The sequence below is a fragment of the Raphanus sativus genome, chromosome 7, assembly GCF_000801105.2.
Source record: "Raphanus sativus cultivar WK10039 chromosome 7, ASM80110v3, whole genome shotgun sequence".
In the NCBI taxonomy this organism is placed as follows: domain Eukaryota; kingdom Viridiplantae; phylum Streptophyta; class Magnoliopsida; order Brassicales; family Brassicaceae; genus Raphanus; species Raphanus sativus.
In genome coordinates, this window is record NC_079517.1 from 22638417 (window position 1) to 22665858 (window position 27442).

Here is a 27442-nt window from a genome sequence, read left to right on the forward strand (position 1 = left end):
AATTTGAGAGCTGCATTTTTTATTACAACATGCGTTAAGGCATGTTTTCAAGTATTTTGTTAATATTTTAATACTTCAAAGATCATGATCAAATTATGCATAAATCATCTTTTACGATGTGATACGAAAAACTAATGAAAGAGGTATGTACCTACTACAAAATACTATTTTGGAATGATTTAATTTTTGGATTCGACCAATCATAAAACTATGCAGTATTTGAAACTACATATATGTTCAAAATTATTAGTCTCAGTTAGAATTAAAATTGACAGTTATTTAGGAAAATACATTAAATTTCCGTAAACATTGCATAATCTTTGATTATGTTTTTTTTCACGCAAAATATGTATTCAATTCATTGATTGGTTTTACAAACATATCAATCAGATCTAAAATTTTGAAGTCAAGTTTGGAATCAATTCATAATTTTCGTTAATTAATTTTTTAAAACCAACATGTAATTTTCCTCAATTATAGTCGCTGAGAAACACATTTTCATATACAATTCGAGATCCAAATTTTGCGTAATTTGAGAGCTGCATTTTTTATTACAACATGTGTTAAGGCATGTTTTAAAGTAAATTGTACCGCAAGTGTGAGAATATTAATTAGTAAATATTTACTATGATTTTGGCGATTTGTTTTCATCATTAAAACCTTAAACATACAGCAGTTTCAACACATTTTCTCACCCACATCACTTTTTCGAATCATTATTAATAAAACTAGAAGTACACTAGGAAACCACCAATGGAAGATTTCATTAATTTTATATAAGTTTTTGGTTACTCTTATAGATCTATTTCCACGAACTATACTTCAACCACACAAAACAATAACACAAGATTTAAAAACTCTGAAGCTTACTTTATTTACATATCCACAATTTTGTTGAATCTCTTAACATGAAATAATATGTAATATTTGTACTTATGACTTTTACCTTTTTAATAGTTATATATTTAAAATTATAATTTCTTTAAGATCTTTCGTCCTGCGCAAGGTGCAGGTTATCAACTAGTTGTTTATATTAAAGAGCCAACGTGTGGAGTTAACAGTGGAGAGTTACAGATGCTGATATATGTTTTCTCTTCATACAAGCGTGCTAAGATTGACTTATCTTCAAATCTGTTGCTGACCACTTCAGAGATTGTTAACAACAGCATTATAAGCGGTGGACTCGATACGACAATTTTGTCTTCTAGTGCCTTGAGGCATCAGGTAGAAGAAAGTGGTACGCTGTTTGTCGCAGTTAACGAAGATATTTTTTCACATTACTTTTGATGACTTTAGAATCAGAAGAATACTGGTAATGAAAAAACCGACGATGTAGGTATTGGAAATAATTTGTTTTCCAACGTACGCAAGATGTCTAACGGCACAGCCTTCGATGATCACATGTGTACATGAGGCGTGGAACATGAGAAATGTTAATGCAACAAAGTCTTCTACAAGTTATACTAAAGCTTTGGAAGAAGAAACATTACGTTTTGTAATATGTTCTTGTTCTGAGAGTTCTACAAACGTTGAGAGAAAAGCAAAGAAGATCGCCTTGGACGACGACATGATGCCTTGGACGACGACATGATGCCTTGGATTTCTTTGGTGGCGTTATTAACGGTATCGCCTTGGACGACGACATGATGCCTCACCACCATCACATCTTTCATTGCTTACACCGTCAGATTCTCTTTGCAGACAAAGAAGATCTACGTGCATTGCTGTTCTGTTTCTCGTCATATTCCCTCTCAATTGGAAGCTTTTTGCTTTGTGGATTAGTTGGCAAGGTGGTGTCATGGTTTCTCTGTCCGGCATGGTTCCTCCCAGCATCAAGATATCTTAAACATATCTTCGTAATTATGCAGATGGTGTCTTTCCATGTCGTCCTATCACCGTTACCGTTTCCATATGAAGCTTTTAACGGGAGACATAGATCTGTGTGTATTTCCATATGTGTGATTTTTCTTATGACGTCACATAATTTCTTATCTGGGAGAAGAATGGTTCAGAACCTTAATAGAGAGTCATCATTTATTTGGGAGAGTCATTATTTATGGTGTGTTCGGTTCAGACACAACGAGTACAATGGTTTTTGCACACTGCGACTGCTTGGACAACGACTCAGATTCGCGGACGAATCTTTTTCTCACCCGGAGGGACTGATGCAGCGCATACTATGGACCATGAGCTTACGGGATATGCATGTTTGTACAGTTTCTATTTTATTTAGCCATTATATTAATTACGAGGATAAGTACAATTTGTGTAGATTAGAATGTGGAGATATGGTTAAGATCTCGTTAGCCTAGTATATATAGTTTGATCTATAGCTTTGTAAACATTATTGATTATTGAATTTATAAAAACCCTAGAACTTTCAGTTCTTCTTTCCTTGTCTTCGGCATTCTTTGGAATCAACGAATATCAAGAACCCTCGTTTGAACGGCTATTCTTCGGAATCAACGATCATCGAGTCCTCGTCGAGTGGCCATTTCTGTGAGAATCAACGATCTTCGAGTCTATCAGCTTGACGCTGCGTCAGTTTTAGACTATTTGCATGAAGATTGATTAGCTTTTATCTTTTTAAATAGAAAAGCAGTCATTCAAATATGTTAGTTTTGTCTTTTATTTCAGTTTACACTTGAATATTTCTTGTGCTAAGAGAGAATACCAAAGCAACCTCTGTTCTTACAAATGGCTAGTCGATAAGATACACTTGTGACATACAATTTTCAACATTCGAACATTTTATTGTATTGATTCATACTGGAACAAGTAACAACATGAAATCAACATAGACAGTTTATTTTTTGTAACACAAGATAGACAGTACTGAATATTCAATTACACAACTTTTAAACAGTAAAACAGAACTTAAACACAACCGAGATAACAACACAGCCTTGGTCGTACCGAACAACCACCGTCTCCATATGTTTCTCAATCGAAGTCAAGATCAAAATCGTCGTTATCATCGGGAAAACTCGGGACGATAGTATCAATCTCGACCCGTATCCTCTCAATCTCCGGCGAATCGGACACGGACTCGTGTTTCTTTAAATCCAAGATATCTATGGTTAACGTATGAACGATGTCAGAGAAAGAAGGAACTTGGATGATCTCAAGAATATGAAAGACGTTGGCTTCTATCTGCTCCCTATCGCCACCGACGAGCCACGCTCTATCGAACTCGTGGGTTTGACGAACGATTCGGGTATCTAAATTGCAGAAGTCTTCAAGATCATCGTCTGAATCTGAATCTGAGCGTCTGGGGGCTTTCCTGTAAACCAATACGAAATCAAAGACAAAGTTAGGGTTGTTGTTGAGGTTGTTGGTGAAGACTGGGTCGAAGGAGATGAAGGAGTCGGGTTCGTCGTCGCAGTATCCAAACCAGACCATGATTTGTTCTTGTAAGAAAGATTGATGACTTTGAAACTGGATTCGTTATTTATTTAGGGATGAGAAGTGAGAACAGAGACGGTTTAAAGAGAACAGAAAAGAGTTAAACTCTGAATCACTTGTTTAGAGGTGGACAAGTATGCTCATATTTATAGGTTTTTTTTTCCTTTTTTCGTTGACCCAATTTCCTTTTTGTTTTATTATATTTCCTTTTTTCTCATCTGACTCCTTTTTCAAGTCTCGATACCTCTTTTAATTTTCACTGATTAACTTGCCTAAATGTGGAGACACTCATATTTATAGTTTTTATTTCCTTTTTCTCGTTGACCCAATTTTCTTTTTGTTTTATTATATTTCTTTTTTTCTCGTCCGACTCCTTTTTCAAGTCTCGATACCTCTTTTAATTTTAACTAGCTTTTGATCCGTGCACCCGCGCGAATTTTTTATTCTTCATTATAATATGTTTTTAATTTTTTTAAATGATATAAATTCAGTTGTTTGTAATTACATTCATATGTTATTTAAGTTTGATATTAGTGTGTCTTGTTCAATGTGATCAACTTTAATTTATAAACTATGAGATCATGTCTTAATTGTGTGTTTTATTTAGTTTATTTGGTAAAATAAATAATAAATTATTTTCTCTATTTCATATTAAGTATCACTTAAACAATTTTTTATTACACTATTTCAATTTCAATGTAATTTATATATACTTTCAGCTCAATATTATTTGCAAAATATATTAATTTTATAAATAAATTTATTTATCTAAAATGGTGGAGGGTTTTATTAAATTGTATTATAAATATTTTGCCTGAAAGTTGATGTGAAGCTTGGGTCTCACCAATACATTATGGGCCAGAGACAGCACTCCTATTGGGCCAAGTATCAAGCAGGCCCAAACACCTTATGCAGCACCTGATCAAATACGACACATATATATAAGACATGTTAGTATTGTGATTAGGTTAACGCAGTCAAGGAAAAACACTCAAGGGTTTACGGCAATTAGAATCAGATCAATCTGGTGGACAGCAAGAGGCAACAATACAAGATCAATCACTTAGGCTTAAGCTATTGTATCTAAGAGTTTGTTGGTATCCTCTAGCTAGGAGTATCTGGTTCTTTGTAAACTATTATCTAGCACACAAGTTTGGTGTTGCTAGAGTCTCTTTGATCTAGTGGATTTTGGGAGCAGAAGTTCTCCCACGAGATGTACCGCGCCTGAGGCCGGGAACTCGTTAAATTGCCTGTGTCATTTTATGTTCTGCTTAACCTAGATCATAAGCTAACTTGGAACCTAAGTAATCTGACTCATATCTCTCACAAGTGGTATCAGAGCTTCCGGTTATACATCAAGGTTACTTAGGAGAGAGAGAGGAGGTTTATACTCAGTACCTGCTCGATGGTGAAGTCGAAGGAGAGGATTGAGATAGACCGGTTTGAGGGTGATGGTGATTTCGCCTTATGGAAAGTGAGAATGATGGCTCACTTTGGAGTACTTGGCTTGAAAGCCATTCTCACTGACGAGAGGCTACTTAAAGACGATCCTGATACTAAGGATGAACCAGAATCGGCCATGAAAGATACTGGAAAGGGGCTTGCTGGAATCGTCAAGCCTGCACCTGCCATTGATCCTGCAAAGTTTGAGAAATCAGAGAAAGCAAAAGACTTGATTGTACTAAACGTTGGGAACAAGGTCTTAAGAAAAATCCAACATTGCGAGACTGCTGCAGCAATGTGGAGTACACTTAACAGTTTATATACAGAGACTTCTCTACCTAACAGAATTTACCTACAGCTACGGTTCTACACTTTCAGAATGATCGATTCAAAGTCTATTGATGAGAATGTGGATGATTTTCTCAAGTTGGTGGCAGATTTAAGTAACTTGCAAGTGGAGGTATCAGAAGAAGTTCAAGCCATACTATTGCTAAGCTCGTTACCTAGCAAATACGATCAACTCAAGGAAACACTTAAGTACGGGAGAGACACACTTAGCCTAGCAGAGGTTACTGGTGCCGCGAGGTCAAAAGAAAGGGAGTTGACTGAAAGTGGAAAGTTTACCAGGTCAGGTGGAGACAGTCTGATGGTGGAAAGAGGCAGATCAGACAATCGATACACCCGGAATAATGGGAAGGGCTACAAAGGAAGATCCAAGAGTCGACATGGGAGATCTAAATCACGCCCCAGAAACAGCAAAAACAACAAAGGTTGCTTCATCTGTGGGAAAGAGGGACACTGGAAGCGTGAATGCCCAGATAAGAGAGCTCCCAAAGCTCAAGACTCAGCCAATATGGCAGGGGAACCGCGACAACCGTTGATACTCACAGTCAGCACACAGTACGCACGAGACGAGTGGGTAATGGACTCCGGATGCTCATTCCATATCACTCCAGATAAGAGCGTGCTATTTGACCTGGAAGAATTTAAAGGGGGAAAAGTATTAATGGCCAATAACACCCATAGCAACATTCAGGGAATCGGAAAGATAAAAATTCAGAATGCAGATGGGTCTACAGTTATTCTAACAGGAGTAAGATATATGCCAGACATGAGCAGAAATTTGATATCTTATGGAATGTTGGAGACAGCAGGGTGTCGTTATGAAGGTAAGGACCTTATGGTCAACTTCTATAAAGACAATAAGCCGGTTATTTCTGGAAGATATCAGCAGGGATTATACTATCTACAGGGAACAGTTCTTCGAGGAGAAGCTAACATTTCTAAGGTTGAGAGAAACATGACTAATGTATGGCATTCACGTCTGGGTCATATGAATCTCAACAACATGTCTGAACTTGTCAAAAAGGGATTTATCAGTGACAAGGATGTTAAGAAACTGGATTTCTGCGAGCACTGTATCATTGGGAAATCACATAAACTGAAGTTTCCTACTGCTAAGCACGTCACTAAAGGGATTCTAGAGTATATCCACTCTGACCTTTGGGGCTCTCCTTCTACTCCTGAGAGCCTAGCTGGAAATAAGTACTTTGTTACTTTTATTGATGACTATTCTAAGAAAGTGTGGATTTATTTCTTGACTACTAAAGATGAGGTGTTCTCTAAGTTCAGAGAATGGAAGGCTGAAGTTGAAAATAAAACTGAGAAGAAGGTAAAGTGTCTAAGGACTGACAATGGTCTTGAATTCTGTAACAGACAGTTTGATGATTATTGCAAGAAGTCTGGGATTAAACGACACACGACCTGCACGTACACCCCTCAACAGAATGGGGTTTCAGAGAGGATGAATCGAACGATTATGGACAAGGTGCGATGCATGCTTGCTGAATCTGGATTGGACCAAAGTTTTTGGGCAGAAGCTGCATCCACTGCCATCTACTTGATTAACAGGTCACCTAATTCGAGCATAGGGTTCAAACTGCCTGAAGAAGTCTGGTCTGGTCATAAGCCCGACCTAAACCACCTCAGAACATTCGGCTGCACTGCTAAAACGGGAGCTAGAGCTATAAAAGGGGTATTTGTTGGATATCCTATGGGCACTAAAGGGTATCGGGTCTGGATAGAAGACGAAGGGAGGTGTAGAACAAGTAGAAACGTGGTATTTAATGAGGATGAATTATACAAGCACACCACTGCTAAGGAAAAAGCCAGTGCAGAAGCTACCACGAGTAACAACCCCAGTCGCAAGGAGAAAACCAAGAAAAAGGTTTCTTTTAGTGATGATTTGATCAGAGGACCTTCTCCTCATGTCGAAGGTACTTCCGATCAAGGTGGAGAAGAATCATCATCACATTCTGATAGCTCTAGCGACTCAGGAAGTAATAGCGACGCAGGAATTCATGAAGAGGTTCAAGAAGTTGAAAATAGCAGTAGCGAACCAGAGAACCTAGACACTTATGTTCTAGCACGTGACAGAGAGAGGAGACAGAACGTGAGACCTCCTTCCAGGTATGAAGATGGTAACTTTGTAGCTTACGCGCTCAATGTTATCGGGGATTTAGAGATTGAGGAGCCTAAGAGTTATTCAGAGGCAATGAGAAGCCGACAAAGGAAACTCTGGAAAGCAGCTGCCGATGAGGAAATGGAATCCCATAAGAAGAATCGGACTTGGGACCTAATTGACAGACCGGCAAAAGCAAAGCTTGTTGGATGCAGGTGGCTATTCAAACTAAAACCTGGCATCCCAGGAGTTGAGGATGAAAGATACAAGGGCAGATTGGTGGCTAAAGGATATTCTCAAACAGAAGGGGTTGACTACAATGAGATTTTCTCACCAGTTGTGAAACATGTCTCTATCAGACTTATGCTCAGTATTGTGGTAAACCTAGACTTGGAACTTGAACAGATGGATGTGAAAACAGCTTTCTTACATGGAAGCCTAGAAGAAAGAATCCTAATGGAACAACCTGAGGGATATATAAAGCCAGGAACAGAGAACAAAGTGTGTTTGCTGAGAAAGTCTCTGTATGGGTTAAAACAATCCCCTAGAAGATGGAATCATCGGTTTAACAGTTTCATGAAGGATCAGTTGTTTGATCGCTGCAGCAAGGATTTGTGTGTCTATATGAGGGATGTTCAAACCGACAAGGCTATCTATCTACTCCTATATGTCGATGACATGCTGATTGCCTCAGGAAACAAGAAGGTAATCAAAGATCTTAAGGAAAAGCTGAGTGGTGAATTTGAGATGAAGGACATGGGAAAGGCATCACGGATATTGGGAATGGACATTACGAGAGATCGAGTGAAAGGAACACTGACTCTATCTCAGAGTAAGTACATTGAGAAGGTCCTAAAGACATTTGGAATGCAGGACTCTAAGGCTGTGATCACCCCTACAGCATCACACTTCAAATTGAGAAGCATAACTGACGATGAATGGAAGATAGAGGCATCACAGATGGAACGAATTCCTTATGCTAGTGCTGTGGGAAGCCTAATGTATGCTATGGTGGGCTCTAGACCAGATTTGGGTTTTGCAGTAGGCTATGTATGCCGATTCATGAGTAAACCAGGAAGGGAGCACTGGAAAGCAGTTCAGTGGGTTCTAAGGTATCTACGAGGAGCAGGTGATTTGAACTTGACATTTAAGAAGAATACTACACTACTCGTGGAAGGTTTCTCAGATTCAGACTACGCTACAGATAGGGACAGAAGCCGCTCAGTGACAGGGTATGCATTCAAATTTGGAGGGAACACCATATCATGGAAGTCATGTCTACAATCAGTTGTGGCATTATCTACTACAGAGGCTGAATATATGGCTATGAATGAAGCAGCTAAAGAAGCAATGTGGCTAAAGGAAATATGCACTGAACTCGGTTTCAAACAACAGGGAATCAAACTATATTGTGATTCTCAAAGTGCCCTATCCCTAGCAAGAAATCCAGTCAATCACGAGAAGACTAAGCACATAGCTACCAAGTTCAATTTTATTCGAGACCTAGTGGAAGCAGGAGACATTATTCTAAACAAGATTCACACTAGTGTTAACCCTGCAGATTTTCTAACCAAAACAGTACCTGGTCAGAAGTTCCAGCTTTGCTGTGAACTTTTGAATATTCACTGAGAAGGTAGAAGCAGCTCCAGGTGTTTCCAATGCTATGACTCCATCCTCGCATAACACAAGTAACAAGCATGGTTAGTGTTTATGAAAAAAAAAGGGAGTCAAAGAAGATAGGAAATGCCGTGATATGAATTAGATGGAAGTACCTGGAGCATAACTAGAATCGAGAAGAGTACTCGATTCAGGTGGAGGAGGAAGCATCAAACAGTCACGGGTTTGAGGCTACAGAAGACTCATGGTATCAGTTGAGTCACTTTCTACGGACAATCACCAAGGCATCTCAGATAAAGCAACTTCTACAGTAAAGGACAGGAAACAAGTGTTAGTGATTAACTCGAGTATATCACAAAGCACAAAAGGGATTTTCTGATAATTACCTGAAGAAGACTACAGTCTGTGTTAAGACTCGCAGAGCCACTTGTGTGTCACAACACAGGAACGCCTCGGAGTTCTTTGAACCAAGGGTTGAGATGACTGTTGGAAATCAAGCACAAGAAGTCAGGTTCAACAGAGGTTACAGACAAGGAGGGTTAGTAAGTTATACAACCCTTACGAGAGAGGTGGAGTGTGATGAGGGAGCTCAGATAGGAGCTCAGGCAATGTCAGGGTCTCAGTTGCATCCGGCGATAGAGACGCGATTTGTTAAAATCAGACATGCAAAACAAAAAAAAAAAGGAAACGATGTCCACAGATTAGCTAAACAACTCCCGAGATTCGTTTGATATTCTTAACAGATGATCCTAATCGACTTATGATGAGAAGAGGTTAGATGTACCTGAGGATATTGAAGAAGAGAGGCGACGGAGTTAGCTATGATCTCTCCCTGACAAGCGAATCACCTTTGGGTGGAGAAAACTTCGATGGGAAGAGTGAAGGGTGGAAAGACGAAGCCTGTGCGGTGGAGTCGACCAGATCGTTCTCGGCGGAGCTCGACAAAGCTCCGAGCACTCACGACGAAGGTAGCGTCGAGAGGTCATAAAAGAGAGATTCGCGACCAAAGGAATATAGGGGTTGCCTCCGAAGAAGAGATGTGTGCTCGGCGTAGCAGACAAGATCGGAGATCTACCACGGCGAAACCAAGTCCAGATCGATGGAGGAGGTCCGAGAGAGAGAGAGTCACTTTGACTCTTTTGCTTTCGCCGAAGAAGACAAAGAGACAAGAGATGCTGTCGGCACAAGTTTGCAGAGTGGGCCATTGGTGGGCTCAATCCAAGCTGGTGGAGATTTGTGAAGCTTGGGTCTCACCAATACATTATGGGCCAGAGACAGCACTCCTATTGGGCCAAGTATCAAGCAGGCCCAAACACCTTATGCAGCACCTGATCAAATACGACACATATATATAAGACATGTTAGTATTGTGATTAGGTTAACGCAGTCAAGGAAAAACACTCAAGGGTTTACGGCAATTAGAATCAGATCAATCTGGTGGACAGCAAGAGGCAACAATACAAGATCAATCACTTAGGCTTAAGCTATTGTATCTAAGAGTTTGTTGGTATCCTCTAGCTAGGAGTATCTGGTTCTTTGTAAACTATTATCTAGCACACAAGTTTGGTGTTGCTAGAGTCTCTTTGATCTAGTGGATTTTGGGAGCAGAAGTTCTCCCACGAGATGTACCGCGCCTGAGGCCGGGAACTCGTTAAATTGCCTGTGTCATTTTATATTCTGCTTAACCTAGATCATAAGCTAACTTGGAACCTAAGTAATCTGACTCATATCTCTCACAGTTGAATATAATGTTCAAAATTTTTATTGAGTTTTTTAAATACAAATACATTATTTAGACAATAGTCGTATGATCAAGAGTCGGCCCAAATAACATTGTTTCTAATTACACAATATAGTGGACTTCAAAATTTGTAAAATATTAATCTAAGCCCATATTTTTTTCCCAGGGAAAAAACAGAAACGAAAGCTACCGACTTTTGTTGTTCTCTTGACTTTTTATTCTGTACTTTTAGTATTCTCGCTGTCTTTTTTTTTTCCTGAAATTATAAGATTCTCTATGTCTTTCTCTTGGTACTCACCGAAACCCTTGTCGATTGATCTATATATGAAGCTCAAGAGAACTATATTTATGTTTTCACTATAAGAAATCTGATCGATCTACGCTTACTACAACACTTCTAAGGTTAGATTTTTTGATTGAGGTATATATATATATATATTTTAGGTTAAATTGAGTTTCTATGATTAGGTTCTTATAACTATTTTATTTATGTTAATCTTTTTTATATAAATCAACCGATGTTTGGAATACCAAAACAGGACAAATCAGAACAGAAGTCTGATATAGAAAACAAAGGAACAATCAAGTTGCATGTAACCGATCGGTAACGAATCAATATAATCTCTCCCTTTTGGTTTCATGTCCTGACTGAATTTAATTATCCTTCCTTTAAACGAAACAATTTCAAGGAGACCGTTACATTTCAGATTTAATTATATTACAAAATATGTTTAATGCTTCTGAATATGACGTGTTCCAAAATATTCAGACTTGAATGTTTGTGGTTTTTGTACTTATGGTTTGGTTTTAGCTATTTAATTGAGTGAGTCTTGTTAATTTTAATGCAATGATCTGGGCCATGAATATTAGGTAAGCCCAAGACAATATAATGACTGGATAAGAAAGATAAGTCAACGAAATGTATAATGAAATAAAGAATGTTAAATGAAACGTCACAGTATAGATGACAGTGGCATGAGATTGTAATATTTGTGTAACTTTAAGGGATAAGTATTATTTGTACTTCAGTCTTAATAGTTTAGATTAATATCTATTCTATTAAGGAGCTGTTCGTGAATCATCTGGATGGAGATGAGAGCTTTTGTTTTTTAGACATTAAAAGTACAAGTCATCTAGATGGTTCATCTTAATGAGTTTTAAAAATTTAGTCTTAGTTTTGAAATCAACTTGCTGGTCCAAATTGGATCATTTGAATAGAGATAGTTCATTCAAAATAACATAATATCTATTATACCCCTATTATAATTTACAAAGTATAAACTTAACATAATATTATTTTATAACTAACGAAAATTGACAAAACCACAAAACGCATTTTTCACCAAAACTACGAACAATTTTTTTCTGCCAACACCGTAAAACGCATTTTCTCGTCAAAACAGCAAAAACGCATTTTCTTGCCAAAACGGCAAAATTCTCGACAAAAACGCAAAAACATATTTTCCGCAAAAACACAATTTCCCGCAAAAGCCGACAAAACGAGGTTTCCCGCCAAAACACGGTTTCATGCCAAAACCGCAAAAATGCAGTTTTCCGCCAAAACCCAAAACACGGTTTCCCACCAAAACACGGTTTCCCGCCAAAATCACAAATATGCAGTTTCCCACCAAAACCGCCAAAACATGGTTTTCCGCCAAAAACCCAAAAATGTGATTTCCCGCGAAAACCGCAAAAACGTGATTTTCCGCAAAAAACGCAAAACTCGATTTTCAGCCAGTACAACAAAAACATGTTTTCCCGCTAAAACGCATTTTCCTGCCAAAATCCTAAAAATACGTTTTTCCACCGGAACCGCCAAAACAAGTTTCCCCATCAAAATCTTAAAAATGTGTTTTCGCCAAAACCGCGAAAACGCGGTTTCCCGCAAACCCCAAAAACACATTTTCTCGTCAAAAACCGCAAAACACTTTTTCTGCCAAAATCTCAAAATACGTTTTTTCACCAAAATCACAAAACCGTGTTTTCTTGCCAAAACCAAAAATCATATTTTTCCGTCAAAACCGAAAAATCTCAATTTGAAATAATTATATTGTAAATATATTAGACTAAATAATTAAAGTTGATATAGTTAAATTAATATAAAACATATAATTAAATCAAAACAAATGTATTTTAGTAATTTATTTACTGAACTCATCTGGATAGAAATTGAAATAGAGAAACAAACATAAATTTAATTTAGATGGTTCATCTAAATAAGCCATTTGGATGGACAAACAAACATTCCATAAAGTCTGAATGGATCATCTGGATTAATCATACAAATCAATCATCTAGATGGAGATGACAGATGGTGAAACGAACAACCCTTAAAAGAGAAGTCATGACTTATTACATGTGTGATACTTAAAGTGGACCATCTTCTAGGAATTATTAATTACAATATACCTATCATTTAATTTTAGATTATATATATGTAGCTACTTTAATCATAATATCTATGTAACTACTTTAATCATACATACATATATATATACATATATATATATATATATATATAAAATCCAACAAATTTTTTGAAAAAGATTTTAACAGATCTCAGTGCTTAAAATTTGATATAATTTTTCACTAATTTCGTAATTAATACTAAAATATTGTTATACATTAATATATATTCATTTATCATTTATAAAACAGAAATAATAATTCTATTAATTTTTATTTATTTATAATCATAATCTTTCAAACATAAATAAAAAACTTATGTTAAAATAATATAGTATGTTAGTAAAACGGGTTTCACATAATAAATTCTATAATACATGTATACAAATTAAAATATCTTAAAACTAAATATATAACAATATATTATCTAAAATGAATAAAAATAAAATTTCTGAAAGGTAATCTAGGTATATTTGGAATCCCTTAATTTTAAACCTACAAATTAGTTTTTAAATATATGTGAAAGTTTGAAACAATTGATTAATTATGAAATGTAAACTATAAAACTATTGTATTAAAAAAATTATATAAATATTTATATAGATAGTATACGTCAATATATACCACTAATTATATAAAACAAATATCTATGAATATATATAAATGAAATGAAACATTTGCGCGGTTGCGGGGATCATAGTCTATAAATATGAGTATACTTCTCCACATTTAGGCAAGTTAATTAGTTAAAGAGGTATCGAGAATTGAAAAAGGAGTCACATGAGTAAAAAGGGAATATAATAATAAAACAAAATGAAAATTGGGTCAACGAAAAACAGGAAATAAAATAAAACAAAAAGGAAATTGGGTCAACGAAAAAAGGAAAAGAAAAAACTATAAATATGAGCATACTTGTCCACCTCAAAACCTAGGCTCTAAACAAGTTATTCAGAGTTTAAACTCTTTCTGTTCTCTTTAAACCGTCTCTGTTCTCTCACTTCTCATCCCTAAATAAATAACGAATCCAGTTTCAAAGTCATCAATCTTTCTTACAACAACAAATCATGGTCTGGTTTGGATACTGCGACGACGAACCCGACTCCTTCATCTCCTTCGACCCAGTCTTCACCAACAACCTCAACAACAACCCTAACCTTGTCTTTGATTTCGTATTGGTTTACAGGAAAGCCCCAAAACCAAGCTCAGATTCAGATTCAGACGACGATCTTGAAGACTTCTGCAATTTAGAAACCCGAATCGTTCGTCAAACCCACGAGTTCGATAGAGAGTGGCTCATCGGTGGTGATAGGGAGCAGATAGAAGCCAACGTCTTCCTTCTTTCTCTGACATCGTTCATACGCTAACTATTGATATCTTGGATTTAAAGAAACACGTGTCCGTGTCTGATTCGCCGGAGATTGAGAGAATACGAGTCGAGATTGATACTATCGTCCCGAGGTTTCCCGATGATGACGACGATTTTGATCTTGACTTCGATTGAGAAACATATAGAGACGGTGGTTGTTGGGTACGACCAAGCGCTGTGTTGTTATCTCGGTTGTGTTTAGGTTTTGTTTTACTGTTTAAAAGTTGTGTAATTGAATATTCAATACTGTCTATCTTGTGTTACAAAAAAAATGTCTATGTTGATTTCATGTTGTTACTTGTTCCAGTATGAATCAATACAATAAAATTTTCGAATGTTGACAACTGTACGGCACAAGTGTATCTTATCGATTAGCCATTTGTAAGAACAGAGGTTGCTTTGATATTTTCTCTCTTAGCACAAGAAATATTCAAGTGTAAACTGAAATAAAAGACAAAACTAACATATTTGAACGGCTGCTTTTCTATTTGAAAGAGATAAAAGCTAATCAGTTGAGTACTAGTCACCTCCTCCCATTGCGAAGAGACTAGTTTAAACTTTCCTGAGGCGGATTGCAGCTGCTTCTATCAAAAGAGTAGAATACACAACGCTTGCGCTTCTCACCAAACCATGGGACGCAGAGGTTGTTCCTCTTCTCAACTCAGAGTTATAAGAACTGAAAGAAGGCTGTGAAACCTTCAAGGTCAGTAATAGTCACCTCCTCCCATTGCGAAGAGACTAGTTTAAACACTAGTGGCTTCTCCTTACTGCATGCAAACATGAGAAAGAGCTCTCCTTTCCTCTCTGCCAAGAAAGTTTCTCTCTTGTCCCATTCACCTCATAGTTGATGATAGAACATATGCATCTTGATGACAAACCCATGTCCGGGAAGATGGGTGAAAGGAATACAAGTAGCCTCCTCCTATGGTAAAGCAATAGAATCGTTCATTGAGATAGACAAGCCTGCTATGCCTATAAAACGGTAAATGAGTAGGGAAGGCCTCGGTGATCCACTAAGTCGCTCCAGGATGGCAAGTGTTTATAAGTATTTTCTCTCTTGAACTCTTGTAACACTCTAAAGTTATCAAAACACAGTTATCCGATGTAGTAGGAGCAGAGAACGCGATTGCCTGGTATGGCAACGAGAACATAGGCAGCTTACGAGCTCCCGAGTAAACGGGTAGAGGAAAAACATGTCCTTGGAGATAGAAGTGTACATAAGTAACCAGCCTTCTTTTGTGTAACACACAGCTGATTCAGCCAGCTCTGGAAGATGTGTAGTGTACAACTTCGATCGTACCGGATCGCGGAGTTCAAACAAACAGATACTGCAGCTTCTGATAAGAAATTGAACTCGATAACTTGTAAAACACTTCTCCAAATCCTTATCAATGAATGAAATAGAGAATCCAAGTACGAAATGATAAATCCACACATCGATGCTCAAATTTCACAGCGATCTATCTCATCACGATCACCAAAGTCTCTCATAACGACTCAAGAACAATCAAGCATGAAAATGAAAATACAAAGACTCGAGATATTTATTCAGCTGCAACGGCAAGGCCTCTTCCTGATTCAGAGTCTTTCACCTTCAAACTCTTTTCCCTCTTTCGAAAATAAACTCTCATCAGCTTATCAATACCCCCGCGGCAGAATGCAGCTTGTCCCCAAGCTCAAAGTCAGGAAATTGAGAGACTAGGGCCTTCACATCCACCCAAAAGAGTTCTCGTGATCCAGTAGACCGCACCACCACTTCACTAGGCCCTCAAGAATCCCCTCAGCACTGTAACGAGCCTCCAATAAATCTTCAGGAACAACGACGAACTCATCCAAGTCATTAAGAACCGAAGGTAAGGGATTCACAGAATGGTTAGCACCCAGAACTGGCTTGAGCTGAGACACATGAAAAACATGGTGAATTTTTGAAGAAGAAGGAAACTGAATGCGATAAGCAACATTGCCGATGCGTTCCAAAACTTTGAAGGGACACCATAGTACTTCGCAGCTCACTTTTGACACAAACGTTTAGTCACCGATGATTGCCTATACCGGCGCAGTTTCAGAAACACATCCTCTCCCACTGTAAACTCCAAGTCACGTCGATGTTTGTTTGCGTTATTCTTCATCAAATCTTGCGCTCGAAGTAAATGCTCTCTGATCTACAACAACATCTGATCCCTCTCAAGCAACATTGTTTCCAAGTCCGCATTGGTTGTAGAGCCACGTTCAAAAGGAACAAGTGAGGGAGGATCTCTCCCATAAACTGCTTTGAACAGAGTACACCCCAAAGATTTATGAAAGGTGGAGTTATACCACAGCTCTGCCCACAACAGAAACTTGTGCCAAGAACGCGGATGAGCAGAGGTGAAACAACGCAGGTAATTCTCCAGACATCGATTTAAAACCTCCCTCTGATCAGCTGTCGATTACCTCTTTTAATTTTAACTAATTAACTTGCCCAAATGTATTAATGATATTAATATTAATTCTTTAACACTAGTTAATTATACCATAAACTGTGAAAATATTGCATTGACAATATTACGGCCAAAAATTTTACATTTTGTTGTAAATAAAGAAGAGAAGAGAAGAGAAGATAGGAATTGGTGTGTCTTATTCATTGAGTAATGTATCCTTTATATAGGTATACAATAGCTTGGAGACCAAGTAGAACTTGGTGAGCAAGTAAACTTAGGAATCAAGTAAATCTAGAACATTCCATAATAGACATCACACAATATTCATAACACTTCCCCTTGATGTCCATTATGCGTGTAAGATGCTATCTCGTTAAAAACCGAGATTGTAATGCCATAACCGTCTAGAGTTTGTAATGCGTTTGGAATACTGCCTCGTTAAAACCTTTCCATGGTAAACCCAAAAACCCAATGTGGTAAAAACGGGAAGCCATGGATAGGAAAAAGAGTACAGCCGCATTACTTCCCCTGAAGTGAACATCACTGAAGGCTTCTCAGTGATCGCATACCAATCTGCTGCATAAGCTTCCTGAGCGTGCATGTTGGTAATGCCTAAGTGAAGAGGTCGGCTGAGTTCTCGCTGGATCTGACTTAGAGTACCTTGACCTCTCCTTCTTTCTGAAGATCGTGGGTGAAGAAGAACTTGGGGAGAACATGCTTAGTCTTGTCACCCTTGATGTAACCATCTTTGAGCTGAGCTATGCAGGCCGCATTGTCTTCGTAAAGAACGGTCGGCTCGTCTTTACCATCCGTGATCTCACATGCTGTCTGAATATGGTGTGTCATGAGTCTCAACCAGACACACTCTCTGCTTGCTTCATGGATCGCCAATATATCCGAGTGATTGGATGATGTGGCTGATATAGTCTGCTTGACTGATCTCCATGAAATGGTCGTGCCTCCATATGTGAAAACATAGCCGGTTTGGGACTTAGCACTGTGTGGATCGGACTGGTAATCTGCATCAACAAAATGCTTTCATGATATTCATGGTCCATTCGGATCATATGGTTTATCTCTCTTAGATAAATTCGACCATGAATGTCTTTGTATGTCCATGATCTGTCCGGATCAAGACATCATCCATAATCCATCCGGATTATGTTCTTGTCCACTATATATCTTATTCATATCCTTTGACCAAAACTCTTTATGAACTTTTAGTATATGTCCACGGTCTGTTCATGAAGTGGCTATTGTGTTATAATTTGAAGTTTAATCAAAACTAAGCCACTTTTTGGTCAATAGGACGTTCCTCTCACTTGGATGGTTTAGGTCGGATTTAAGACCTAGAGGAACTGGTCGGAACAAGCTGGACGGGATGGATTGGTCGGGACCAGTGATGATTAAGGTCGAACTAGGTCGGACATGATCCTAGTCGGTATGGTTCCCTTTGGTCGTGAATCTGATGGATTCTCAGACCATTTGATCAATCTATTCTTGGTATGTTGGATCATAGATTCCAACCTTTATATACGGCTAATGATCTCTACTATAGATCATCGTAGTCTCTTCATAGCCTTTCCAAGAATCAATCATCTTAATCATCCTTTCTTTAAGTATAAACACAAGGAATATATTGACTACTATATGGATTGATTTGAAACGTTCTTATAGAACTTTCTACTAAGCATCACTTAGTCTTATCATATCGTGTGTATGCAGCTGCATTTCAGTCCATGAACAACGCAGGAACGATGTTGTTCTATGAGAACTTCTTTCTCATCTTTCAAGGTATCTTATATTACCTTTATATCCAGTGAGATATCCAATGTCTACTACATCTTTCTTAGATGTCCAGATTTCGATATTGGGTAGTAGCATTCACCACATTAGGAATTTATTTCCTTGTTCCTTAGTCCCTGTGAGTATCCTTGTGTGATCAAGCCATTCCATTGAATGCTTTATGTAGCAACATGTACGACCACTTGTTTGTACTTTCATGTTCTACTGCTCACGATTTTCTTTTCCTCACAAGACTCATCTGTTCACTGGTTAGATGGCGTCTATCTTATGTATTTGGCCAATACGCCCATCATATTCATTCTTTATTATAACTCCACGTCCCATTCATTTCTCTATGATGAGTACTCTTACGTGGGTTAGTGATCCTCGCATATCTCTTATGCTCAAGTGCTTTCTCTTTATCACTTATGAGTGTGTGTATGTGTCGACACTTTATATAATGTTCCATCGCGTTCTATCGCGTTCTAGACATGATACAATCGATTGAGATTTTATTATTATCAGGATCATTGAATACTTTGTAGTTTGCAAGGCTACATTGTATGATACCTGTACCTTAGGACCGGCCGGTCTTATCTCATTGTCTAGTATGGTTTCTCTTTCATGAACCCGGATCTATCATTATGAGCACCTTATCTCTTTCTATCCGAGGTTCCTTGTATATGGAACATACTTGTCTATCTTGTATAGACTTCTACAGCAACTTGATTATGTCTCTACTAGGACATTTATATAGTGGTGCTAAGCTGGTATGACTTAGTCATTCTTTCGGGTCTGTCTGGCTATCATTCTTTCTTTGTTTATGGACGTCCATTACATATATATCTGGTCCGAGGATCTTTGCCAAGACTTGGATGGTTAAAACCATTCCACTTTCACTTTCTATTTACCAGCTTATAGCTTTCTCCATGATGTTGGATAGTCGGATTCATCTTGTATGTAATCCGTGTACCTTGGCCACAATATGATCACCTTTGTTTGGCTCATGGTCTCATTGAATTCGTGGGAGAAAGATCATGTTCTCTTATCCAACATATATTCCCGATTTTCATCTCATCCTTAGATGAGGTATTCCATCCTAGATGGCACATAGGTATGTGGTGGTTTATTCATAGACTCTTAGGATGGTCTATATCTGGATTATGACCCTTTATCATCTTTAGACGGGAATATCTATGCTCACTTTATATGTCCTGATGTAACTTATCTTTCATACATGTATTCTTGTGGTGTACCCAAGCTTATAGACTTTTGAAGTCTCAACCTTATAGGTTATGCCTTTTACGGCCAAGCTATAATGCCTTATGGCCTTCAGCCATGCTTATCATGTTCGGGTTTTATAGTATGGTCATGGACCACACGGAGTGTTTATTCTCCCCCTCATGAACATGCTATAAAGTACGTTTGTTTGTCCTCACTTAAACGTAATGCTTGGACGGTCAGCATGGTTTTAGACCATGATACACGAATTTGTGGTCTGGTCATGATCACGGGTTTTGTTCTTACTATCCTCATGATCAGATTATACTTTCGTGTTGCTTGGAACAATGAAGCCTACTGAGTTTCCCTTGTGTACATGTTTCACAACGTGAGATCTTATGGGATAACTCTTTGTGCCTTATTAATCAAGTTCAGACCAGGATGGCTAATCCGGTCATGCCATAAAGTGTATAAATTCGTTGGTGAACCTTACTGGTTACCTAGGCTTTTATGCCTTATCACACTGATCCTTAGCATAGTTTTAGATCAGTAGGGAGAATGTAGTCTCGACCTCTTTTGTATGTATGCCTTTGGCGATTTTCATTAGCTAAAGGAACATTTCCTTTTTCTTTACTTTGCCCATTGGTTTATTATTGAAACCATTTTGATGTGGCTTGTAATGCCATTTCGACTTTTACTCCCTCCTCGACCATGATTGGATCTACAACCACGGTTATTGTGGTATCCTTGTCCATGGCCAGTGGGGATTTTGGGTCTTTCTCAATGGGTTTTAGGTGATAAATTTTCTGCCTCTTAAGGCCATGCCTTAGGCGTGGTGATCTAGACATACTCTTCTCGAGTTTTCATTCTCATTTGTCAATCAAAAATATTTTTCAAGCAAATCAATCAAGATAAAAGAAAAACTTTTATTAATGCTATGAAATTTGAATGACAAATTATATTTAAAACAAAACACCAAATCATAAGTATGAAATCAGAATGTCAAAAGCTTAAACAATAGCCGGCCAGTCCATAATAACATCTTGGACGTGGCTCACATTTGGTTCTCTATTCAATGAATAAACCAATCTCATCATCTATATGAGTCCACCCGAATTTTCTTTTCTTAGCTTCTTCAGCATCACCGTATATCATCTCACATTGATACTCGGCACTTATCTCCATAACATAGTCGAGTTTGTCGAGGTTGACTTTCCTTTTCTGCTTCTTTTCCTCAAGAGCTGAAAGGTATGAGAGAAGGTCGTAATAGGTTGTGAAACCTTTAGCCTTCTGTGATAACAACACTTCCTTTGAATGGATCGTGTCACGAGTCTTGCTTAACAAGTCATAGTTTGTTATCACTACACCACATAGTTTAAGACTATAGGTGATTCTCATAAGATCAAAGTGATAGTCATCCACGGATTCATAATCCTGGAACCTCAGAGCCTTCCATTCTTTCATGGACTCATCTAGTAGTGGCTCGAAGAACATGGTGTTCAATCTCGACCAGAGATCGTAAGGATCGTTGATGTAACTGCACTCATCATACAGATCCTTCACGAGATGCTTTCTCATTATCAAAACAGCTCTACGCCTTTCATATGCAAGGGTATCATTGCCGTATTTGATACACTTCCCAAGTCCTTTAGACTTTAAATCGGCTGAAGTGTTCATCGCCCAATCAAGGTAATTATCTCCATTGAGATCAAGGGCTGGGTAATCCGAGTGATGGAGTCTCGACATCTGAATCATATCAAAATGATTTGTGTTAGTACATACAATTTCTGATGCCATTGGCTATCCAAGAAATAAAAGGCACTCGGCCAGTAAGTAAACAATAAAGCCATATGGCTTGTGTGACCAATGCCATTCGGCTATTACACAATTAAATCACATTGCCAGCAAACAAATAAGAGGGCCATACGGCCAGTTTGCATTCTCTTTAGAAATTTACTTTCTCATAACTCATCCATCACTTAATCAACTTATTTGATTTATAAATCCCTTGAAAATAGTGGGATGGAAGAGTGCATGGTTTAGCCATACCATATGGTATGCTACATCGATCCATGCGGTTTAAAGGTCTAGTAGTACCATTCGGTACACATCCTCGACCAAATAAAACGGATCGTGATTTAGCTGCACTGTGGTGCGCATCATCCATCACCGGTGATTGTGGATCACCGTGGATCATCGAGGATCACCGTGGATCACCTTGGATCACTGATCATCGTAGATTATCGCGGATCATCGAGGATCATCATGGATCATAGATCAACGCAGATCATCGTGGATGATCACCGTGAATCATAGATGAAAAATCTAGTTGCACCTGAGGGTGAACATCATCGACCATTGATTTTGTTTTATGGTCTAATCGTACTTAAGAGTATGTATCATCGACCTTTACTTCATATGGTCTAGTCATACCTATTGGTATGCATCATTGACTTAAAAGAAAATCATGGTCTAGCCACACTATGGTGTGCATCATCGACCAAAAGATGTGGAAAACATTAACCTTATGTTTTGTTTGGACATATAGCGTGTCATCCTTAAAGGGGTATCACTTGTTGTCCATACAAAACGAAAGTCATGTAATCACATGCTTTATATTTTAGGATTTAGGGTTTCTTAAAATCAGATTTAAACTTTAAGGATTAGGGTTTAAAATTCAAATCTGTTTTTAGGATTAGGTTAAACATTGACCTTAAATTTTGTTTGGACATATAGCGTGTCATCCTTAAAGGGGTATCACTTGTTGTCCATACAAAACTAAAGTCATGTAAAACTATTAAGGATTTAGGGTTTTGATTTTAAAATAAACAAGAACTAAAATCAACCAAATCAAATCACAAAATTTTTAAATCGGATTTAAGATGAAGAGAAGTTTGAAATCCGAATTGCTTGAACCACAAGTAAAGATTAGGGTTCTTGAGATCTTACCTTAATCTTTGCCGATCTTTTCTCCTTGGTTCCTCTTTTAGAAACCTTAAATAATCAACAATGAAAGTTTCAAAGTTGGATTAGTATGAGATCTAAGAACAATAGAAATCGAAATTAAGAGAGATAAGGAGTTGGCGGCTATTAGGGTTTTGGATGATCTTTGACGGCGCGGCTTGCACTGGGAGGTGACGGCGCGTCTGGAGTCGGATTGATGCGTGGTCTGCGGCGCTGGATTCGTCTCGTCAAGAGCTTCAATTTGATATATTACTCGCCGTCTGGATCCTTACGGTTAGGGAGATATGACGGTTTAAAGTTGCGGCTGAAATTAAGGTTTTGTGGTCGCTGGATTTTAGCTAGGGTTTAGAGTCTCGTGCTGATAACGTGTTGTAAATAAAGAAGAGAAGAGAAGAGAAGATAGGAATTGGTGTGTCTTATTCATTGAGTAATGTATCCTTTATATAGGTATACAATAGCTTGGAGACCAAGTAGAACTTGGTGAGCAAGTAAACTTAGGAATCAAGTAAATCTAGAACATTCCATAATAGACATCACACAATATTCATAACACATTTCATATAAAGATTAATATAAAATTATATGATAATCCACGAGTATTTTTTTAAAGAAAATATTGTACTTAGATATTATAAACAATATATTTTTAATCAATAATTTTTTTTTTACATTTTATTAGCAGTGGGCATTGGAATACCATTTAATTCGATTCGAATCCTTGCAGATTTAGTTCGGTTCAGGTTTGAGTTCGGTAATTTTTTTCAAAAATTAAAGTTGATATATACTTTAAATTTTCAAAATCTAAAAATAAAAAATAATATATAACATATAAATTTGAATAATTCATGGCAAAATACTTAAATTTAACATAAAAATTGGTTTGCTTAAATATATGGATAAGAAATCAATAAATATTTTTAAGTACTTAGGTATTTTAAGTATCATTTAGCTATTTTACACATGCATTTATAACTATTTGTATATATTTCCAAGTTTTTTGGACAACTTTAAAATGTCTTATATATTTTGTATATTCTTTTAGATATTAAATTTAAAAATAGTTAATATATTTAAGTATATAAATCTAGTTCGAATATATTAAGAATGTTCACCTAGGGGGTGAATCCAAAAATAAATATTTTTTAATGAGTTATTTTGGGTTCATCCCATAGATGAACATGTAGGTTGACCAACCAATAGAAATCAATTATTTCAAAATCGATATACTTTTAAAAAGAAACAAAATACTGTCAACTTATATTATGTTTTTAAATAAAATAAGAAGTAAATAAAAACAAAAAATAATAGTAGTTACAAAAAAGATTCTTTAAAATTTTTTTTTTTAACATTTTGAAAAAACACTAAACCCTAAATCATAAATCCTAAACCCTTGGATAATCCTAAACTATAAACCCTAAACCATAGTATATGCAGGATTTTTTTTAATATTTTAACGTCATCATCAAGAATACTAAACCCTAAAATATATATCTTAAATCCTTGGGTAAACCCTTAACTCTTGATAATTCTAAATTCTAAATAAAAAAAAAACTAAACACTAAAATACTAAACCTTAAAAATACTAAACCTTTAATCCAAATTCCTAAACTCTTTTTAGGATTAGGATTTAGTATTTTTAAAATTTAGTGTTTAGTTTTTTTTTAAAAATTAAGGCTTATGGTTTATTCAAAGATTTATCCAAGGGTTTAGGGTTTACAGTTTAGGGTTCAGTGTTTTGACGACGACGTTAATTTTTTTTAATTCGCATATATTACTGTTTTTATTTATTTTTAACTTTTTATTTTTAAAATATAATATAATTTGACAATATTTTGTTTTATTTTTCAAAAGATATCAATTGTGAAATAACTGATTTTTATTGGTTGGTGAACCTAGAGGTTTAACACAGGGGGTGAACCCAAGAATAAGTTTTTCTTAATCTTTAAACATTGTTCTAAGCCAATTTAGAAAAACAATGAGCTGAAGTTTAAAAAATGTTACCATTTCAGATTGTAAATCGAAAAAATTATCTCTTGTTTACAATATAGTAATGGTAAATAAATAAAAAAATCATTTTATTTATTTTATATGGTATATAATTATATTTCAAATATATCGACATAAATATATAGTATATTTTAATATAAATATTTATTATCGAGACTTCCTACTCATATGTTTTTATTAACATTTGTATATTTGATGTAACAAAAAAATTAAACCATTAATCTCAAAAGATTGATGTGGTATTTTTTGGGTGCAAATTTCAAAATTGAAATATTAAGGTCTCAATACTCCTTCAATGCAAATTTCAAAATTAACATATTTATTGATTTTTAAATTGTATATCGTTTAATTTAAACAATATTAAAATATATGTATAGATATAATTGTTTAATATGAATATCTATTAAATAAAAATTCACATTAATATGATTTTATGATTATTTGCATCTTATTATAACAAAAAAAATTAAGAAATTGATCACAAAATTTTGAACAATTCTATTGCTTTACAATAGGAGGAGGCTACTTTATATCCCTTTTACCCATCTTCCCGGACATGGGCTTGTCATCAAGATGCATATGTCTATCATCAACTACGTGTTGAATGGGACAAGAGAGGCACTTTCTCGGGAGCTCATAAGCTTTCCTAAGTTCGCGTTGCCATTCCAGGGGCAATCGCCTGCTCTTGTCCTCCTACACGTGATAACTGTGTGTTGGTAGCGTTAGACTTGAGAGAAAATAATACTTATAAGCACTTGCCATCCTGGAGCATGGCCTAAATCTGAAATACAATTTTCAACATATTCGAACATTAATGTATTGATATATCTGAAAGTAGCAAATTGAATTGTATTATATTGATTCATAATGACAAAGAGAATCAAGGAACGACTTGAAATCAACATAGACTGTATTGAAAATTCAATTAAACTAATTCAAAAGAAAAAAGAAAATTCAATTAAACAACTGTTTGAAAAAGTAAAGCAAAACCTAACACAGCCTTGGTCGTTCCCAACAACCACCTCATTGCTCAAGTTCCATATCGACTTCGTCGTCATCACCGGGAAACCCCGAGACGATAACATCAATCTTGACTCGTATCCTCTCAATCTCCAGAGAATCAGACACGGACTCGTGTTTCTTTAAATCCAATATCTTCCTAGTTAACGTGCGCACGATATCAGAGTAAGAAGGGAGTTGGATCATCTCAAGAATCTTAAAGACGTTGGCTTTTATCTGCTCCCTATCGCCACCGATGAGCCACTCTCTATCGAACTCGTGGGTTTGACGAACGATTCGAGTTTCTAAGTTGCAGAGGTCTTCAGCATCTTCGTCTGATAAATCTGAATCTGAGTTTGGTTTGGGGGCTCGCCTGTAAACCAATACGAAATCGAAGACAAAGTTAGGGTTCTTGCTCTTGTGTTGAGTGTCGGTGAAGACTGGGTCGAAGGAGACTAAAGAGTCAGGTTCGTCGCAACCCTCAAACCAGAACATGATTCTGTTCTTGAAAGAAAGATTGATGAATAAGAAATTGGATTCGCTGTTTAGGTTGGGAGGAAGAGAGAGAGTTTGAAGAGAAAACAGAAATAGTTAAACTTGATCAGGTCTTTGGAGGTGTAGAAGTAAACTCGTATTATATTAGGTTTTATTTTCCTTTTTTCGTTTACGCGTTTTCCTTTTTGTTTATATTTTCTTTTTTTGTTTATATTTTCTTTCTCTCATCTTTTCCTTTTTCAACTCGTATTTATATCAACCAGCGGATCTGGGCTAGTGGCATTTGATGGATAACTCCAATAACAAATTTGTAGTAGTTTGATCCCCGCTAACCATCCGAGCTGTCTTAAATGATAAGAATACATGTGATTATTCATTATTCAATTGATCTCGGTCGCTGAATCACCACAGTTATAAACAAAAAGTTTCGTTTTTAGTTCTCTTCGGTTAAATATTATTTTATTATAATCTACATATTGATATTATTTTTTCTATATTATTATTAAAAATAAATTTTTCTTTCTTTCATGCCATTAGATATAAATATTTTTTCTATAATATTAATTAAAATTATTTTTGTTTATTTACCATTTTCTCTAAAGTTTAGGAATAATCAATTGTTTTAATAATTTTAATAAATATTTAATCATAATATTTATATATTTTAATAATAAATAGTTAAAAAGTGATAGCTATTTAATAATCTAAATTTTGTCATGTTTTATTAGTTTTTAGTTGAATCATTAATTTATTAATTTAAATAATACAGATATTTCAAATTTTGTAATTAAAATTATATTTCGACTTTGACGAGTTAAGACTAATTCTTATTTTTTTGTGATGTAAAAGGTATTAATTAGAAAAAAACTTAATATATGTAAATACTAGATACTATGTGTATGTCATTTAGTTATTATGCTTCAGTTTTATTCAAAGGAAAAATATATATACAAAATTGGAGGCCATAGTATTGATTAAAAATTTAACGTTTTCATAATTCTCAGAAAGATAATATCAATAAACTATGTTATAGATATATGAATCATATTATGTTTATTTTCATCTGTTATAAGTATTGAATGTATTGTATTTATTGGTACATGAATCAATAG

The 27442-nt window shown here is 36.2% G+C and overlaps 4 protein-coding genes and 1 pseudogene across 4 annotated transcripts; 1 reads left to right on the plus strand and 4 right to left on the minus strand.

The window, feature by feature from the left end:
- Positions 1–2943: 2943 nt before the first annotated feature.
- Positions 2944–3402, minus strand: LOC108832883 (uncharacterized). Its single transcript, XM_018606338.2, has one exon. The coding sequence runs from the start codon at positions 3400–3402 to the stop codon at positions 2944–2946; it is 459 nt and encodes a 152-aa protein (XP_018461840.2).
- Positions 3403–14137: 10735 nt separating this feature from the next.
- On the plus strand, positions 14138–14574 carry LOC108832882 (uncharacterized). Its single transcript, XM_056991447.1, has 2 exons — positions 14138–14401; positions 14461–14574. Exons 1-2 carry the CDS (start codon positions 14138–14140, stop codon positions 14572–14574), a joined length of 378 nt encoding a protein of 125 aa, XP_056847427.1.
- A 412-nt stretch (positions 14575–14986) lies between these two features.
- Positions 14987–16836, minus strand: LOC108832881 (F-box protein At4g00893-like; annotated as a pseudogene).
- Positions 16837–20867: 4031 nt separating this feature from the next.
- On the minus strand, positions 20868–23121 carry LOC130497602 (uncharacterized). Its single transcript, XM_056990540.1, has 2 exons — positions 22815–23121; positions 20868–21611 (listed from the first exon to the last, which is right to left on the minus strand). Exon 2 carries the CDS (start codon positions 21609–21611, stop codon positions 20934–20936), a length of 678 nt encoding a protein of 225 aa, XP_056846520.1. The 5' UTR covers positions 22815–23121; the 3' UTR covers positions 20868–20933.
- Positions 23122–25335: 2214 nt separating this feature from the next.
- Positions 25336–26458, minus strand: LOC108837092 (uncharacterized). Its single transcript, XM_018610165.2, has 2 exons — positions 25827–26458; positions 25336–25617 (listed from the first exon to the last, which is right to left on the minus strand). Exon 1 carries the CDS (start codon positions 26328–26330, stop codon positions 25860–25862), a length of 471 nt encoding a protein of 156 aa, XP_018465667.2. The 5' UTR covers positions 26331–26458; the 3' UTR covers positions 25336–25617; positions 25827–25859.
- Positions 26459–27442: the final 984 nt, after the last annotated feature.